This window comes from Pseudophryne corroboree, chromosome 5 (genome assembly GCF_028390025.1).
Source record: "Pseudophryne corroboree isolate aPseCor3 chromosome 5, aPseCor3.hap2, whole genome shotgun sequence".
In the NCBI taxonomy this organism is placed as follows: Eukaryota; Metazoa; Chordata; class Amphibia; order Anura; family Myobatrachidae; genus Pseudophryne; species Pseudophryne corroboree.
In genome coordinates, this window is record NC_086448.1 from 107,565,384 (window position 1) to 107,582,958 (window position 17,575).

Below are 17,575 nucleotides of genomic sequence, written 5' to 3' on the forward strand. Positions count from 1 at the left end.
AGGAGCCAGAGCACACCAGAATCTAAATTCTTTCTTAAAGTGCCCATGTCTCCTGCGGAGCCCGTCTATTCCCCATGGTCCTTACGGAGTCCCCAGCATCCACTACGGTCTACGAGAAATAGATTTACCGGTAAGTAAAATCTTATTTTTTGTTCCTATTTCATGCCCCTTGCATTATCGGTCACGCAGTTTAGCTGCGGCAGTGGCGACGCTGGTGCCGCGTTTCTCTTTGTACTGGATCGCAGCTGAAGACCGAAACACGCCAAAAAAAGTCAGTTGAGACACGTGCGTTATTGCTCGCCAGTCCCTGTTATCTTCCCCAAATCAATCATTCTACGTTGGAATTCTCTTTAGGAGCAGGACAGCAAAGTACCTTGCACATGAGCAGTCTACCGATTATCGCTCAGTTGCATGAACATCAGAATTGTATACAAATCTGAATCGGGCCCTAGGTCTTTTGGAAGTAGACTTAAAACCTGTCCCATTTAAAGTAAACGGACCGTGGATGAAACCATTTTGTGCGTCCAAACATTTCTCATCCTATGAAACAACATCATTTAACAACATTGGGGGTCATTCAGACCTGATTGCATGCTGCCTTTTTTAGCCGTGCGATAGGGTCTGAACAGCGCATGTGCGTGGGCCGCAATGCGTAGGTGCGTCGGTCGCCGGCAACGACCATCGCCATGGAGCGACGAAACTAATGAAGAAAGCATTCGCAGCGGCTAATGCAAGAAGTTTAACAGGAAGAGGCCGTCCGGGGGTGTGAACTCACCGTTTTCTGGGAGTGTCCAGGAAAACGCAGACGTGCCCGGCCGTTTCCAGGGAGGGTTCCTGACGTCAGCTTCTTCCAGGATCATTACAGCAGCTGAGTAAGTCCTGGGCTGTGCAGAAACTGCACAAAACGTTTGTTTGTGCAACTGACTGCACAGCCGATCACACCCCTGCACAGCGATTACCCCCTCCCCTGTAGGTGGCGATTACCTGGTCGCAGCAGTGCAAAAAATAGCCTGCGTGCGACCAGGTCTGAATTAGGCCCATTGTCTCTAGCCTCTAGTAAGGAGAGAGGCTGCATTCTCAGGATTAGTGGTTCAGGACCTTGTATTTCCTGGTCTGGACAGGGTCTAGGTGTATGGATGAGTGTGTAACAGAGACTGCAATTCCACCATACACAGCAGTTGAAAACTGTATACTCTGGGCCTGGGCCAGAATCCACACAAAGATATTTAGATCGAAAAATCCAGGACACCTACCGTAATCCTGACCCTTACTCATCCCGAACCCTAAACCTCACCCTAACCATAACCCCTAATCCTGAACCCAATCCACTAAACCCTACACAACCCTAATAACCTATTCCTAACCCAAAACACTAACTAACCCAAATATCCTAACCGCTACACCAACACTGATACCCTATACATAATACCTTAACCCAAACCCCTAAACTAACCCTAATACCCTAAACCTGTTTTTCCTTCTTAGTACTATAAAGGCGCGGGTCTCTCTCCACTTTAATCCATCTGTATGACACACAAGCCTCGTCTGAAAGAATACTAGGGATTAGAAAGTCATATAGGCATTTACCCCGGCAGACAGGCCTACCCCCACCCCTTTTTTTATTTACATACACTGTAGGATGACTTTTTATGGTAGGGAGTGAACAGGGCTGACATATTATAAGTATATTATAAGTACAAGTACCTATGCACAATAACATAAAAAATAATTGACAAATGAATCATCATTATAATGTACTGTAATAATAGGTTGGGTATGGGATCCTGAGGCTTACCATGCCGGCAGTCAGAAGAACAGGATCCCAACCTAGTGGGTAAGTATACTAACCCTCTCCCTCTACTTCCCTAACCCTCCCTACCTGCACCCTAACCGCCCTTCCCCCCACTGCCTAATCCTAAACCGTCCCCCTTAGTGCCTAAACCTAACTCCCTCCTGATGCAGCCTAACCATAACCATCCCCAGTATACTTACTTTCAGGATGCTGACAATAGGGATTTCATTGTCTGCATTGTGGATCAAATGAAAATGGACATACACTTTTAGAATTGCGCAATGAAAAGGAAGAAGCTACCTTAGTACACCTTTAAATGGGTGGAAAAAACACCAATTCCCTTTAATCGAATGTAGAATAACTATTATTCTAGAAACCACCTTAACTCAAAGTCCACATTGTGATATCTTAATGTGGTATTTTATTGTGTTGTTTTAAACATTGAAATAAATTCCTTGTTCCATTGTGGACAATCTGTTGATCATTGCACCCTGAAAAATAGGAGATATCCTTAAGGTTTCAGCGCCAGTGGTACCCTTTGTATGATTTTGCATTGTGAGTGGTTTCAGGATTCCAGCGCTGGTCTTTTCAGCCGTGTCGGGATTCCGGTAACCTCCTGTAGTGATATATCACAGTTACAGATATAGCCACGCTCAATGCATCACGGCATAGTGCGAACGCACCACTGATCACAGCGGCCGTTTGCTCCATAGGCTAACATGGTGTTCGCGTTCGTACGCAGCGGACACACTTTCCAGCAAAAATTAGCGTGGATACACCTGCGACTTTATACTAATGTTGGTATCAGCCCTTCCCCTGGTGTACAAGCGTGCGTCTGACTGTGTCTGACAGTGCAAGGACTGAGACACCCACTTTTTGCATCTGTAGACACAACAATACCACTTGGTGAGTCTTTAGACACTACCAACAGACCACTACCAAAACCTTGTATCTGCCCCATGATAGGTGCTGAACCTCTGTCTGAGTGTGAACTCTAATGTAAGCGATTAGGTGTCAGAGTTCTCAAACACCCCCCTGCAGTCCCGAAGTGCGGGATGTCGGATGATCTCAGACATTTTTTAAAGGGGCAAGCACTTACAAAACAAAACCTTTTCAGTATTTGCCCCTTTAAAAAAACGTCTGTGATCATCCGTAATCTGAATGGCTGTCAGCACTCTGATTGGTGGAGAGCCCCAGCGATTCACCAATCAGCATACTGACAGTCATTCCCTGTCTGGCTGCAGGCTGATAGATAATGCTGCCTGGCCAGTAGAATTATGGGACCCTGGGCAGCTGCCCAATATGCCTATACATTAAAATGGCCCAGCCAACAACACTCCCATAAACACTTATGCGACGGTGCATCTCCATACGTCTCAATAGCCACTTCCCAGACACCGCCCAGGAACACCCAGTATATTTCAGAGACACAATCGAAAATGCACCTCTGTGAGTACCCACCGTGGGACGCAGACACTTGCAAATTTTTAGCAGCTTAGATGCATGCGCAGTTGAAAAAAAATTGACCATTTGCGCGAATATTGGCTTTACATGCAACTTAGAATCATCCGCCTGTAATGTGAATTGTAATATAGAGCTTGCACAATGCAGATCACGGAAAACATTCTGGCGCTGAAAACCAATATAGACCGATCTACTGCGGATACGTTTCGCAACAACAAAGGGGACACAGAGGTATATTCCCAGATATCTAGAAACAGACAACAGAAAATATGTGGTTTGCTAAAAATTCCAGCAAGATTGCAGCGAGAACAATATAGAAACAATGATATAACAATAATGTATTTATAACCTTAAAAATATGGCCTTGAACAATGGCCTTGAACAATGGACCAAATATAAAAAAGTGAAAGTAAAAAACATGAGTGGTAAACCATAACAAGCACTTAGATGTTACTTATTATTCTGACTAGACAAGATTGCTAAAACATGATATATTACTGACTGCAGCATATAATTACATTTTACAGCTTGTTATTAAATTAACCACTTTTGGTTTTTTTGCAAGATTATATGCCAAAAACTCCTTTGTCCAGACTACAAGGATTAATAGTAATTACTGTTCAGTCACAAACTATATTTTATTAACAGATAAAATACAAATGAGACTTCTAGTGCTTTGTGTCAAACAAGCAAAGACGTCAGTTATTTAAATATTAACAACAGTGGTCATATATACAGAGAAGGATCCAGAAGAGAATGACAGGGTAAGGGGGGGGGAGAGAACCATGATAGGAAAAAGGGGGGTGTTAGTGATTCTAGGTATAGGGGCGTGGCCTCGATACAAGGGGTGTGGACTTACAGGTTATGCCGTTCCAGTGAGCCACACCTCTCATTTTTTGTTACACTGAGTGCATGGGGTATATACAAAAAGAAGGCCATCCTCCTTACCAGCTTGCCATGCCGTGGGTCTTGTCTCCTGTTCGATGACCTCCGGGTGGCTGTTCCAAGCGACGGCGGTCAGTTGGTTCCTCTGCACAGTTTGTGTGTTATAGTCATTTGTTACAATAAAGTAGAGACAGCACAGTTAAAAAGTGCAATGTACACCTCACAGCACTCCACCCCCTTCAATGTCCAGCTCACAGCACTGCCCCTTTCAATGTCCACATCACAACGTTAATCCCCCTCCCCCAGACCCTTCAATGTCCGCAGCACACTCCCCCCCGCCACTTTAGTGTTCACAGTACACTAGTGAAGGCTCAGCCCCGCCTCCCGAAATGGCGAGCAGCATCTTTATTTCGGGCTTCTCCTGGAGAGGAGACAGAAAAATGTAGCAAGTACAGTATGCGTCTCCACTCTTTAGAAGATTTTATACATCTCCCCCAGTGTCCCGTTCAAGAGTATTGGGGAGAATGCTGTTGGAGCTACACTTTGAAGTGATCATCAGATAGTTTCTTCTTCAGACTATCTGATAAGCAGATCGGGGGCGTTACTTGCTAGGTGTATTGCATGCTGGGACTTATCAAACAATTGGGGATATGAGTTGCATAAACCTGTAGCCCACTGGTTGTCTTTACATTGGGTGCACTAAGTGCGGTACACACGGGCCCAAGGGGGCCCACACCACACACCCGGCATCCATTTTTTTCAATACTTAGTCTCTGGAGTCCTGCATCGGCAGCAGCGGCGCTGCAGAAATCACCAGCAAAATGGAGTGGTGGCCATTTTCCCAGCGTTTCATACATGCACAGTAAAAAAATCACTGGGAAAATGGCCGCACTAGACTCTGGGACAGCGCTAGGTACCCCTAGTGAACCTAGTGCCCATAGTCTACAGCGCAGTCGGTTAAGAGAGGAGGGGGCCCACACGGCGTTTGCACACATGCCTCCTCCTCTCTTGAAGCGCCCATGCTGTAGCCAATTGTTGTATACAACACTGCAAATCATAGCATGTTTTACCGAACTGAACGGCAGTCAGAATATGGTATCAGTCTCTGTGTACCCTGTCTCCACATATAAGTGATGACATCTCTGCTGTCCTAAACCATAACCTGTTTTTCTTATGTTATTTGTAATTCCAGCCTCTGAATTACAATGTGACTTTGAGAATGGACTGTGCAACTGGATGCAAGACATTGAAGATGATTTTGACTGGACCCGACACCAAGGTCAGACGCCAACTCTCGATACAGGACCTATGAAAGACCACACTCTGGGCACAGCCAAGGGACATTACCTCTACATTGAGACATCAGAACCTCAGGTGTTCAGGAACCAAGCCGTTTTGCTGAGTCCAGAAATCGACGCTACAGTCAATTATGAAAACAAAACCTGTATCTTCCGCTTCTATTACCACATGTTTGGAAGGCAGATTTATTCATTGTCCATTTACAAAAGGACCAAGAAGAACTCAAGAGGCCAATTATTGTGGCAAGCATTTGGGAGCAAAGGAAACAGATGGTTTAAGAAAATACTATTCTTAAATAGTACTCGGCCATTTCAGGTAATTTCCGGAAAAACAAACTTACTGCATTTGTTTTATTTATTACACAGAAAAAAAATAGAAAATGCAGGGGCACACATTCCAAGAACTAAGAACACTGCTATCCAGAACAGTAATAATATACTCTGCAATTCTTCATGGAGTAAAATTGAGGTACCTAACATTATTTTTTACCAAAAATATGGGCCCACGTACCACGACCAGGTGACCTTATCAGGTGGGTCCCTAACATTCCTAAGTTTAAAGCCCAGAGTGCAGAACTCTCCTTGACAGCACTGGACTTTAACTTGGAGTGTGCACCTGCATTTTATTTTTTTTTCTGTGTAGTACTACAAGTCTCAGCATGGTAGCACCTCTTATGTTTAGAATTAGGGTGTTGTATTTTTTTATTATTGTACAGTATGTTGAAAAATTCACAATAAGTTTATAAACAAATTCTATTTGCATTCTAATCTTAAGGTGAACATTTATAATAAGACTGCAAGATACAGCAAAGCCATTCTGCTTTAATTTGTTTCTTTAGCAATATCCATATACATATTTGTTGTAAATACAGATGTGTCCTCATACCAGTGACGTGCGGGGAGGTGAATGGCTGGGGAGGCACACATGAGGATGGGTCTGAATGCTGGGAGCCCGTCTCATCCCCTACTCACTGTAACTCTCCCCTCACTACACTAAGCTACAGTGTCCATTGAGTCTCCTTACTTGCATCCCTGTGTCTTCTCTTGCTGCTGCTGACTGAGCTCAGACTACAGTGCACTTCCTGGTCACATGACACATCAGTGAACAAGGCCCGTCCCCCACACTTAGAGCCATGCGTCTATTAGCTCCCTTTCTGTGCAGCATTACTACCTGTGGTGACTGTAGAACTGAGGCAGAGCTGTTGCTGCCTCTTCTCTCGTCTCCCTGCAGCTCCAGGAGTCTTCACAAAGATTGTGAGTGTTAGCTATAAAAGGGTTACAATAAATAAAGAAGATGTTTATGTTATAAATATCTTCTTTGTATTATTCTAATCGGGTTTTATTTAAAATCTCAGGCGTTTGACAAGGAGTATGACAGGGGAGGCTCTGCCCTGACTGAAAGTTCCTGCCTCACGCTGTGGCTTCAGTCGCACCAAACAGCTCCTCTTGGCACGCCAGGTCCTGTGCACCTCGGCTTGCGTCGAGTGTCTTTTTGACTCAGCTGTACATCTGATGTACAAGCCGCCTCATGAGACTGCACTTATTTTTTGATATGTGACACTTGTACATCTGTGTGCGCATGAGTCTGACTCTGTATACTTAATGCTACGATGCGGTGGCATTTTTTCATGCCAAGTTCCATTGTGCTTCATCAGCAACTATGTACATATAAAGCTAATTCCTGTGCGGTTAAAGTTGCAGCCCGATGTCTTTGGTACAGAGTGGTGTTTCTGCGCTGCGAATAAAGGGGCAAAAGAGTCGCTACGCTAGAACATTCCATGTACTCTGGAGTATAAAAATCACATAAAATATAGAGAAAGTTAAAGGCTAATATTTTCTATTGAATGTCACAAAACTGCTGGTAAATCAGAAAATTATTCTGGAGTTGAGCCCCGAATGCTGCCGTACAGTATTTCTGTCAAACTGTTCCCCACATCCTTAATGAATATATAATCTGCCCTATTAGCAATAGTGAAGCCTTTCAAATACAGGTTGAGTATCCCTTATCCAAAATGCTTGGGACCAGAAGTATTTTGGATATCGGATGTTTCCGTATTTTGGAATAATTGCATACCATAATGAGATATCATGGCAATGGGACCCAAGTCTAAGCACAGAATGCATTTATGTTTCATATACACCTTATACACACAGCTTGGAGGTCATTTAATACATTATGTTTAATAACTTTGTGTATTAAACAAAGTTTGTGTACATTGTGCCATCAGAAAATAAAGGTTTCACTGTCTCAGTCTCACTCAAAAAATGCTGTATTTCGGAATATTTGGATATGGGATACTCAACCTGTACTTCACTACTGTACATTATTTTCCTGTTTCAGAGCATTTCCATTATTATACTGCTTTCTTTGCTGTTTCTTATTGCACAGTACTGTCCATTTTAGCAACTTTGGGAGATTTATTACTGCTGACTCCATTCAGCAGAGGCTGAGATTGCAAAACTGATTGAAGTAACTCTAGAACACCCACTTACTAATTTTTCCATGCATATGTGGAGGCATAATGTATTATATGGAGTTTAAAAATGTGTTTTCATTTTTGGTGTAATGTTTTGTTCCACTTTGATGTAATGTTACTGCTCTGGGTGAAAGGGAGATTATTTCTGACAGTATATTACCAAAAGTTAAATGACCATTCTTTGGTTAGGGAGTTTGAGAGACTGAAGGTCTACTGTAGCAACCTTGTTTGCCTCAGTCAGGTTCTAGGTAGGTAATATTCCACAGTATATCCTCTTTATTCTACAAATTCAGCAAGTCAGCCACAGATGTACACTCACGTTGTGAGGTGGGTGGTCAGGACTGGTTGGCTTGATTTGTGCTGCATCACATCATTGGTGCCCCGTGACATTGTAGAGTGGGGACTGGACCATAAAGACGCATTTTGGGTGCCAGGCAACCACACCACCCATCTGGCTGTTCCACGCTCCCCCACCCAGGGCTTGCTGATTTTTATAGAGAGCATACTTTAAGGGAACTTTTTAATTTCAATCAGATCCCTTTTACCATTGAACCAAATTAGAATCGTCTTATGATACAAAGGCTTCCTATGTACTGTATGGAGTGCATTTATTTTTACAGAATAGCTCTGAGGCACGGTTTGAACTCCATGAGGTAAATGCAATCCGGTCCGAGTTGAAGGAGGATCGGGATCTTGTCTGAGAAGGGCCATATTTTTAAAGTGGCAATCATTTATACGGCAAAACCAACCTTGTTCTGCCTTGTAAATGATTGCCGCTTTAAAAATATGGCCATTCTTGGGTGAAATCCCGCACCTGTGACAACTTGGACCCTATTACATTTACCCCCCAGAACTTGCTGTAATAACACTACCCCGTTAATTTTAGTGGTATTGCACTGGAACTTTATCATGCTATTCATCTGAAAGAAGGTGCTCCATCTGTATGTGTTTTTTCCAGTGCGCAGCGCTGGGCTTTTATACCTTATTAGTATATATGTTCCTGTATTTTCCATTTAATCTATCCTCTAATCACCTAACCACCAACTCACAGGATAAACTTTGATAGATGAACCTGAAAAAAACTATCAAATACAAAGGGCTCTATTTATTAAGTGGTGAAGAGCTACTGTATTTTAACAGTGTACATGCCTTAAAATAGCTCTATTATCACTTCTCACAATTTAAGAATGTGTTAAAGCCATAGAAATCAAAGTTACCCCTGCATTACCCTGCCCTGTGTACTGTACCACTGTCTCAATAGACTCTGCGGGGTCGATTCAATTAGGGTCCAATTGAAAGCGATACTGGCAATGTGACGTTGCAACAGCATTGGAGCATTTTCACCAGTAACCTACATTGCTCCAATTTCATCCCTAATACACATACTTTACTTTACGGGTGCATATTAAAATATGCTACTTAGTGGTATCCATATGTATGGCATAGGAGCGCACCATGGGGTATATTCAATTGAAGGTGGATCCATTCCTACATTCATTTGTCGGAATGCATCTGACCTGGCCTACTCAATGGACATCTCAATTAGTGTTTTACAAAAGTTGAATTGAGATGCGGGGGGGTAGGGAGACGGGGGAGAGACGCAGCAAACTGGGGAGAGCAGCGCTACAGCAGCTGCTGTAGCGCTGCTCTCCCCCGTCTGCCCGCGGCTCTCCCCCGTCCCTCCTGTCTCACAGCCACCGCTCCGTCCCCCCTGTCACAGCCACCGCCGCTCCCCATCTCCCCCTCTCTCACACCCTCCACTCACGGCAGCGTTCACCTGGCTCCAGCAAGCGAGGTCTCGCTTGCTGGAGGCGGGTGGACGCTGCTGTGAGCGGCGGCTGTCCCCTCGAGCTGCTCACCCCGTCCCCGCCTCGGCTCTCCCCGTCTCCGGCGCTGCTGTCCCCATCTCATTCGACTTTTTTTTTTTTAAAGTCGAACTGAGGTGGTCGAAAAGGGGGCTCGACACAAGCATGTGGATCAGCAGCTATTCTGCCGATCCACGTGCTTTTCGACAAGTCGAATTCATCGACTTAACGAAAATTTTTGAGTTATATTGAATAGGACGAATCATGATTCGACCTTAAAAAGTCGAAAACTGACGTCTTTTCGACAGACGGCAGCTTTTGACTTCAATTGAATATACCCCTATATTGCTTATGGCCAGCAGTGGGAATCAGTGAAGCCATGCCATGTTACTCTTTCTCTGGCAGCATTAATGTGCTAGGACAGTGGTCCCCAAACTGTGTGCCGTGGCTCTCTGTGTGCCTCGGGACACTTGCAGGGGAGCCCTGGGTTGGTGGTCCAGGACCAATTCAAATTATTTATGGTCAATATAATAGGCAAAACCAGTGCTGGTGGCTGCCAGTCATAAAATATGGGGACAAACAGAAGCAAATCTTGTCCCTCACCACACAACTGTCCCAAAGGATGACATATAAACGCGATCTACTTAATTTAATATTTCTTTCTAAATTTCTCAATAAGAACTTTTTGGCCTAGGGGTGCCGTGAAAAAAAAATCTGATACTCTAGGGCGCCGTGATTCAAAAAAGTTTGGAAACCACTGTGCTAGGAAAAGAACAGAAAGGACACTACCGGGGATTGGGAGGAGGGTACGTAATGATAAATGCGGAATACACGAGATGCAGTGATGAAAAGTGAAAGATAACATTTGTTGCTGTTCATGTTGGGTGTGGATCAGTAGGTTGACCCCATACGGTAGACTTGCACAAGGTCTACAGGGTCAAAATGCCGACATGGTCATTTGGTCGACATGTAGTCTCCTGAAAAGGTCCACAGGTACAAAAGGTTGACACAGTGAAAAAGTTGACGTGGAAATGGTCGACACAAAAATGGTTGACACTTTATTTTTGTGTATAATTTTGAATATTAAACCATGTAAAAAGTAAATTAGAAGACACGTGTAACCTTCTTCGCTCACTTCACTAGCCACGCTTCTGGCAAGGTTACTATTCCCAATCGTAGCGCATGTGGATGGTAACGTATAAAGAAATTGAATAGTATTAATAAATAATGCAAAAAATGTGTTGACCACTGTCCATTGTATTGTCATGTCGATCATGTGAACTTGTTGACCTTTGAACCTGTTGACCTTAAGCACCGTCGACCTTTTACATGTTGACTTTTTGACCATGTTGACATTTTGTAATCGTCAACTATGTAGGGTCGACCTATTGACTGTCAACCTATTTACAGTGGGCCTACAGTATCATCTGGACACCGTTCCTGTTAATATAAATTGAGCCCAATATGTTACTTCAATTTCCCCTATCTCCTAGGAGGCTGCAACAACTGTGGTTAGTTCAGTGGATTGGAAAGTGGATCAACATAGATCTGAGTCCAATTTTCCTGCAGTGGTAGGGTTTGTAGTATGTTATGCCGGTGGTCGGGGTTCTGGCTCCCAGCATACCGGCGCCGGGGCGAGCACAAATGAGCCCCTTGTGGGCTCGCACGCTGCTTGCACGGTGGCGCACGTATTTATTCTCCCTCCAGGGGGGTTGTGGACACCCAAGAGGAAGAATAGTTGTCGGTATGCCGGGTGTCGGGATTGCGGTGCCGGTATACTGAGCGCCGGGATCCCAACAGCCGGCATACTGAATACCACCTGTAGTAGCATCAGGGGAATCCTGTAACTGGCTAGGAATGGATGGATAAGGGGTGTTGCATATTTATTGTAGATCATCCCCCGCACAGTTTAAGACAAAGACACAATCAAGACAAGCAAAAATATGTCATGACTGATAGGGATACAACATTCTATTGTAAATTGCGTCTAAATAGTTTTCTCTTACGTCCTAGAGGATGCTGGGGACTCCAAAAGTACCATGGGGTATAGACGGGATCCGCAGGAGCTTGGGCACACTGAAAAGACTTAATCTGGGTGTGAACTGGCTCCTCCCTCTATGCCCCTCCTCCAGACCTCAGTTAGACTTTGTGCCCAGGACTGAGCTCTCCTGAGTTTCTCTGGAAAATACTTTTTGTTAGGTTTTTTATTTTCAGGGAGACCTGCTGGCTACAGGCTCCCTGCAGCGTGGGAGTGAGGGGAGAGAAGCAGACCTACTTCTTCTTAGTTAAGGGCTCTGCTTCTTGGCTACTGGACACCATTAGCTCCAGAGGGTTCGATCACTTGGTGCACCTAGCTGCTTGTACCCGGAGCCACGCCGTCACCCCCTCACAGAAGCCAGAAGAAAGAAGTCGGGTGAGTATGAGAAGATCAGAAGACTTCAGGACGGCAGAAGACTTCAGTAACGGAAGGTACAGCACAGCGGTAACGCTGTGCTCCATGCTCCCACACACATAACCAACGGTAGTTACAGGGTGCAGTGCGCTGGGGGGGGGGCGCCCTGGGCAGCATGTTACTGAGGTCGGGGACCGGCAGAAGGCTTTCGGTGCCTCGGCACCGTTTCTTAAACCCCCGCCGGCATCTTTTTCATTTTCAAATTTGGCGGGCCGAAGCGCGCCGGGAAGGGGGCGGAGCTTCGTCCCGCGGCTCACAGGCGCCATCTTCTCCTTCAACACGCGGCTGAAGGAGACGCTGCCGGGACCTCCACATTCCTCTCACAAGTAACGGGGAGATATTCAGAAGGGGGGGCCGCAGTGTGGTGCTTCTTATCATTATAAATTAAGCAGCGCTGGGTACATATATCTTTTGTCGGGATATATGGGCGCTGGGGTGTGAGGTGGCATACTCCCTCTGTGTCCTCTATCTGGGCTTCATTGTGGGCCTGTCACCTAGCTGGGACGTTCTGCGTGTATCTGTGTGTCGGTACTACGTATGTACTGCATGTCTGAGGCTGAATGTTATTCACCAGAGGAGGTTATTGGGGGAGCGGATGCGGGGCTAGATTTGGGACTGTCGACGCAGCCGACACCTGATTTACTCGCATTGCTCAGTACGATAAATTCGAATGTAGCTTCTTTATCAAAGAGGTTGGATAAGTCTGAGTCACCGACACAGGTGTGGAAAAAGTCCATGGAAGAGGCTTTGTCTCAGGTACAGACCCCATCTGGGTCGCAAAAGCGGCCATTTACTCAAGTGGTAGATACTGATACCGACACGGACTCTGATTCCGAGGTCGATTTCACTGAGGCTGCTTTACATCCACGATTAGTTAAGAGTATTCAGTACATGATTGTGGCTATAAAAGATGTTTTACACATTTCTGATGAACCTGCGGTACAGGAAACAAGGATTTGCTTGTTTAAGGGAAAAAAACCTGAGGTGAAGTTTCCCCCCTCTCATGAAATGAATACTCTTTGTGAAAAGGCTTGGGAGTCGCCGGATAAGAGGTGGCAGATTCCCAAGAGGATTTACATGGCATATCCGTTCCCCTCGGATGACAGGGAAAAACGGGAGGCATCTCCAAATGTTGACAAAGCTCTATCTCGCTTGTCTAAGAAAGTGGCGCTTCCGTCTCCTGACACGGCAGCTCTCAAAGATCCGGCGGATCGCAAGCTGGAGACGTCTCTGAAGTCCATTTTCGCTAATTCGGGTGCATTGCTCAGACCTGCTGTGGCGTCGGTATGGGTGAGTAGTGCTATTGCTAAATGGGCTGAGAATTTAGCTAATGATATGGATACCCTTGATAAAGATAATGTTCTTTTGACTCTTGGTTATATCAAGGACGCTGCAGATTACCTGAAGGATGCGGCGAGGGATGTCTGTCTCTTGGGATCAAGAGCCAATGCCATGTCGAAATCAGCCAGGAGGGCGTTGTGGATCCATCAATGGAATGCTGATGCCGACTCCAAGAGGGCTACGGAAGCGTTACCCTTCAAAGGTACTGTCTTGTTTGGGGATGGCTTGGCTGACCTGGTCTCGACCGCGACTGCGGGTAAGTCCTCTTTTCTTCCAAATGTTCCCACACAACAGAAAAAGGCACCACATCAGCAGATGCAGTCCTTTCGTCACAATAAATACAGGCGTGGAAAAGGTTCGTCCTTCCTCGCTTCAAAAGGTAGAGGAAGGGGAAGGAAACCACCTGCAGTGTCAGGCGCCCACGACCAAAAGTCCTCCCCTGCTTCTACCAAGTCCACCGCATGACGCTGGGGCTTCCCTGGGGGAGTCCGGACCGGTGGGGGGCCGTCTACAAATATTCAGTCAGGTCTGGATTCAATCAGACCTGGATACTTGGGTCCTAGAGATTGTGTCTCAGGGATACAAGCTGGAGTTTCGGGAGATACCCCCTCACCGGTTCTTCATTTCGGCGTTACCAGTAGCTCTTCCGGACAGGGAGGTGGTGCTGGCAGCGATACAAAAATTGTGTCTACAGAGGGTCATTGTTCCCGTTCCCTCGTCCCAACGGGGGGAGGGGTTCTACTCGAGCCTCTTTGTTGTGCCGAAACCGGACGGTTCGGTCAGACCAATTCTAAATCTAAAATCCCTCAATCCATACTTGAAAGTTTTCAAGTTCAAGATGGAATCTCTTCGAGCGGTAATTGCCAGCCTGGAAGGGGGGGATTTTATGGCGTCAGTCGACATAAAGGATGCCTACTTACATGTCCCGATATGTCCTTCACATCAGGCCTTCCTCAGGTTTGCGATACATGATTCTCATTACCAATTTCAGACGTTGCCGTTTGGGCTTTCCAAAACGGTGAGGATTTTGGTGAGGATTTTCACCAAAGTCATGGCGGAAATGATGGTTCTCCTTCGCAAACAAGGGGTTACAATTATCCCGTACTTGGACGATCTCCTGATAAAGGCGAGGTCCAAGGAACGGTTGCTGAGAAGTGTAAATTTGTCACTGTCGGTTCTGCGACAGCACGGTTGGGTACTCAATTTGCCAAAATCTCACTCGGCTGCCTTTTCTGGGCATGATTCTGGACACGGATTTACAAAAAGTATTTCTTCCAGAAGAAAAAGCTCTGGAACTGCAGACGATGGTCAGGGAACTTCTGAGGCCGACGAGTGTGTCGATCCATCACTGTACTCGGGTTCTGGGGAAAATGGTTGCGGCGTACGAAGCCATTCCATTTGGCAGGTTTCATGCCCGGGTGTTTCAGTGGGACTTGCTGAGCAAATGGTCCGGGTCTCACCTGCACATACACCGGAAGATAAGTCTATCTCCCAAAGCCAAAATTTCTCTCCTGTGGTGGCTACAAAGTCCTCACCTCCTAGGGGGACGCCGGTTCGGTATCCTGGATTGGGTTCTTCTGACAACAGATGCAAGTCTCCGGGGCTGGGGCGCAGTCACCCAAGGAAGGAACTTCCAGGGAAAATGGTCGCTCCAGGAAGCTTGTCTCCACATAAATGTTCTCGAGTTAAGAGCCATTTACAACGGCCTGCTGCAAGCAAGAAGCCTTCTTCAGGGTCGACCTGTCCTGGTACAGTCAGACAACATCACAGCGGTGGCACATATAAACCGTCAAGGCGGAACAAGGAACAGAGCGGCAATGGCGGAGGCCACAAGAATCCTTCGCTGGGCGGAACAACACGTGAGCGCCCTGTCAGCAGTCTTCCTACCGGGAGTGGACAACTGGGAAGCAGATTTCCTCAGCAGACACGATCTCCATCCGGGAGAGTGGGCTCTTCACCAAGAGGTATTTGCAGAGGTGACAAAACGTTGGGGAATTCCGTTGATCGACATGATGGCGTCTCGTCTCAACAAGAAGCTCCCGAGGTATTGTTCCAGGTCAAGGGACCCCCAAGCCAGTGCAGTGGACGCCCTGGTGTCTCCGTGGGTGTTCCAGTCGGTGTATGTGTTCCCTCCACTTCCTCTCATTCCAAAGGTACTGGGGATCATTCGACGAGCAAGAGTTCAGGCGATTCTCGTCGTTCCAGATTGGCCAAGAAGGGCCTGGTACCCGGATCTTCAGGAATTACTGGTGGAAGATCCTTGGCCGCTTCCTCTAAGAGAGGACCTGTTGTTGCAGGGTCCATGCGTGTTTCCAGACTTTCCACGGCTGCGTTTGACGGCATGGAGGTTGAGCGCCAGATCTTAGCTCGTAAGGGTATCCCCAGGGAGGTCATTCCAACTCTCATTAAGACTAGGAAGGAGGTTACGGCGAAACATTATCACCGTATTTGGAGAAAGTATGTTTCCTGGTGTGAGTCTAAAAGGGCTCCTGCGGAAGATTTTCACTTGGGGCGCTTTCTCCACTTTTTACAGGCGGGAGTAGACCCAGGCCTAAAATTAGGTTCCATCAAAGTGCAGATTTCGGCTTTGTCTATTTTCTTTCAAAAAGAATTAGCGGTCCTCCCAGAGGTTTAGACTTTTGTGAAAGGAGTAATGCATATCAATCCTCCGTTTGTGCCTCCTGTAGCTCCATGGGAGCTTGATGTGGTCTTACGGTTTCTCATGTCTTCCTGGTTTGAACCTTTGCGTAAGGTTGAATTTAAATTTCTCACTTGGAAGGTAATTATGCTGTTGGCGCTGGCCAGAGGCGGAACTACCGCCAGTGCAACCAGTGCGTTGCACTGGGGCCCGCCTCTGTCCAGGGGCCCAAAGCATGTATTGAGTCAAACTGACTCATTACATGCCGCTGCGTGCAACCGCTGCCCGCAGCGCACAGCTGCCCGGAGAGGAGCAGCGGTACGGGGGAAGGAGTTGGAGGGAGGTGGAGGAGGGAGCCGCAGCAGCGCTTTGTTACTGGTGGAGGCGCTGCTGCTGCTGCCCCTCTGCTTCACTATAGGCTGTCTTCCGAGAACAGCCTATAGTGAAGCAGAGGGGCAGCAGCAGCAGCACCTCCACCAATAACACAGCGCTGCTGCGGCTCCCTCCTCCACCTCCCTCCTCCTCCTTCTCTACTGCCCGGGAATCGTCAAGCTGCACCGAGGAGCCTGAGCCAGCGGAGAGGGTAAGTATAATTCTTCTTTCTTTCTTTCTTTCTTTCTTTCTTTCTTTCTTTCTTTCTTTCTTTCTTTCTTTCTTTCTTTCTTTCTTGGGACTGCCTGCCGCTATGTGTAAAAATAGGGAATCTGCCTGCCGCTATGTGAAAAAATGGGGAATCTGCCTGCCGCTATGTGAAAAAATGGGGAATCTGCCTGCCGCTATGTGTAAAAATGTGGAATCTGCCTGCCGCTATGTGTAAAAATGTGGAATCTGCCTGCCGCTATGTGTAAAAATGGGGAATTTGCCTGCCGCAATGTGTAAAAAGGGGGAATCTGCCTGCCGCAATGTGTAAAAAGGGGGAATCTGCCTGCCGTAATGTGTAAAAAGGGGGACGCTGTCTGCCGTAATGTGTAACAAGGGCACGCTGTCTGCCGTAATGTGTAAAAAGGGGACGCTGTCTGCCGTTATGTGTAAAAAGTGTACGCTGTCTGCCGTAATGTGTAAAAAGGGGACGCTGTCTGCCGTAATGTGTAAAAAGGGGGACGCTGTCTGCCGTTATGTGTAAAAAGTGTACGCTGTCTGCCGCTATGTTTAACAAGGGCACGCTGTCTGCCGTTATGTATAAAAAGTGTACGCTGTCTGCAGCTTTGTGTAACAAGGGCACGCTGTCTGCCGTTATGTGTAAAAAGGGGACGCTGTCTGCCGTTATGTGTAAAAAGTGCACGCTGTCTGCCGTTATGTGTAAAAAGTGCACGCTGTCTGCCGTAATGTGTAAAAAGGGGGACGCTGTCTGCCGTAATGTGTAAAAAGGGGACGCTGTCTGCCGTAATGTGTAAAAAGAGGAATCTGTCCGCTGTAAGGTGTA

The 17,575-nt window shown here is 46.4% G+C and overlaps 1 protein-coding gene across 1 annotated transcript in view; it reads left to right on the plus strand.

Moving 5' to 3' along the window:
• The window catches only part of MALRD1 (MAM and LDL receptor class A domain containing 1), a 1,363,691-nt gene that overhangs the window by 333,623 nt on the left and 1,012,493 nt on the right, over positions 1 to 17,575 (plus strand). Inside the window, exon 16 of the mRNA XM_063925153.1 lies at positions 5,334 to 5,755. Within this exon, the coding sequence (XP_063781223.1) occupies positions 5,334 to 5,755 (422 nt within the window). The remainder of the gene's footprint in view (positions 1 to 5,333; positions 5,756 to 17,575) is intronic.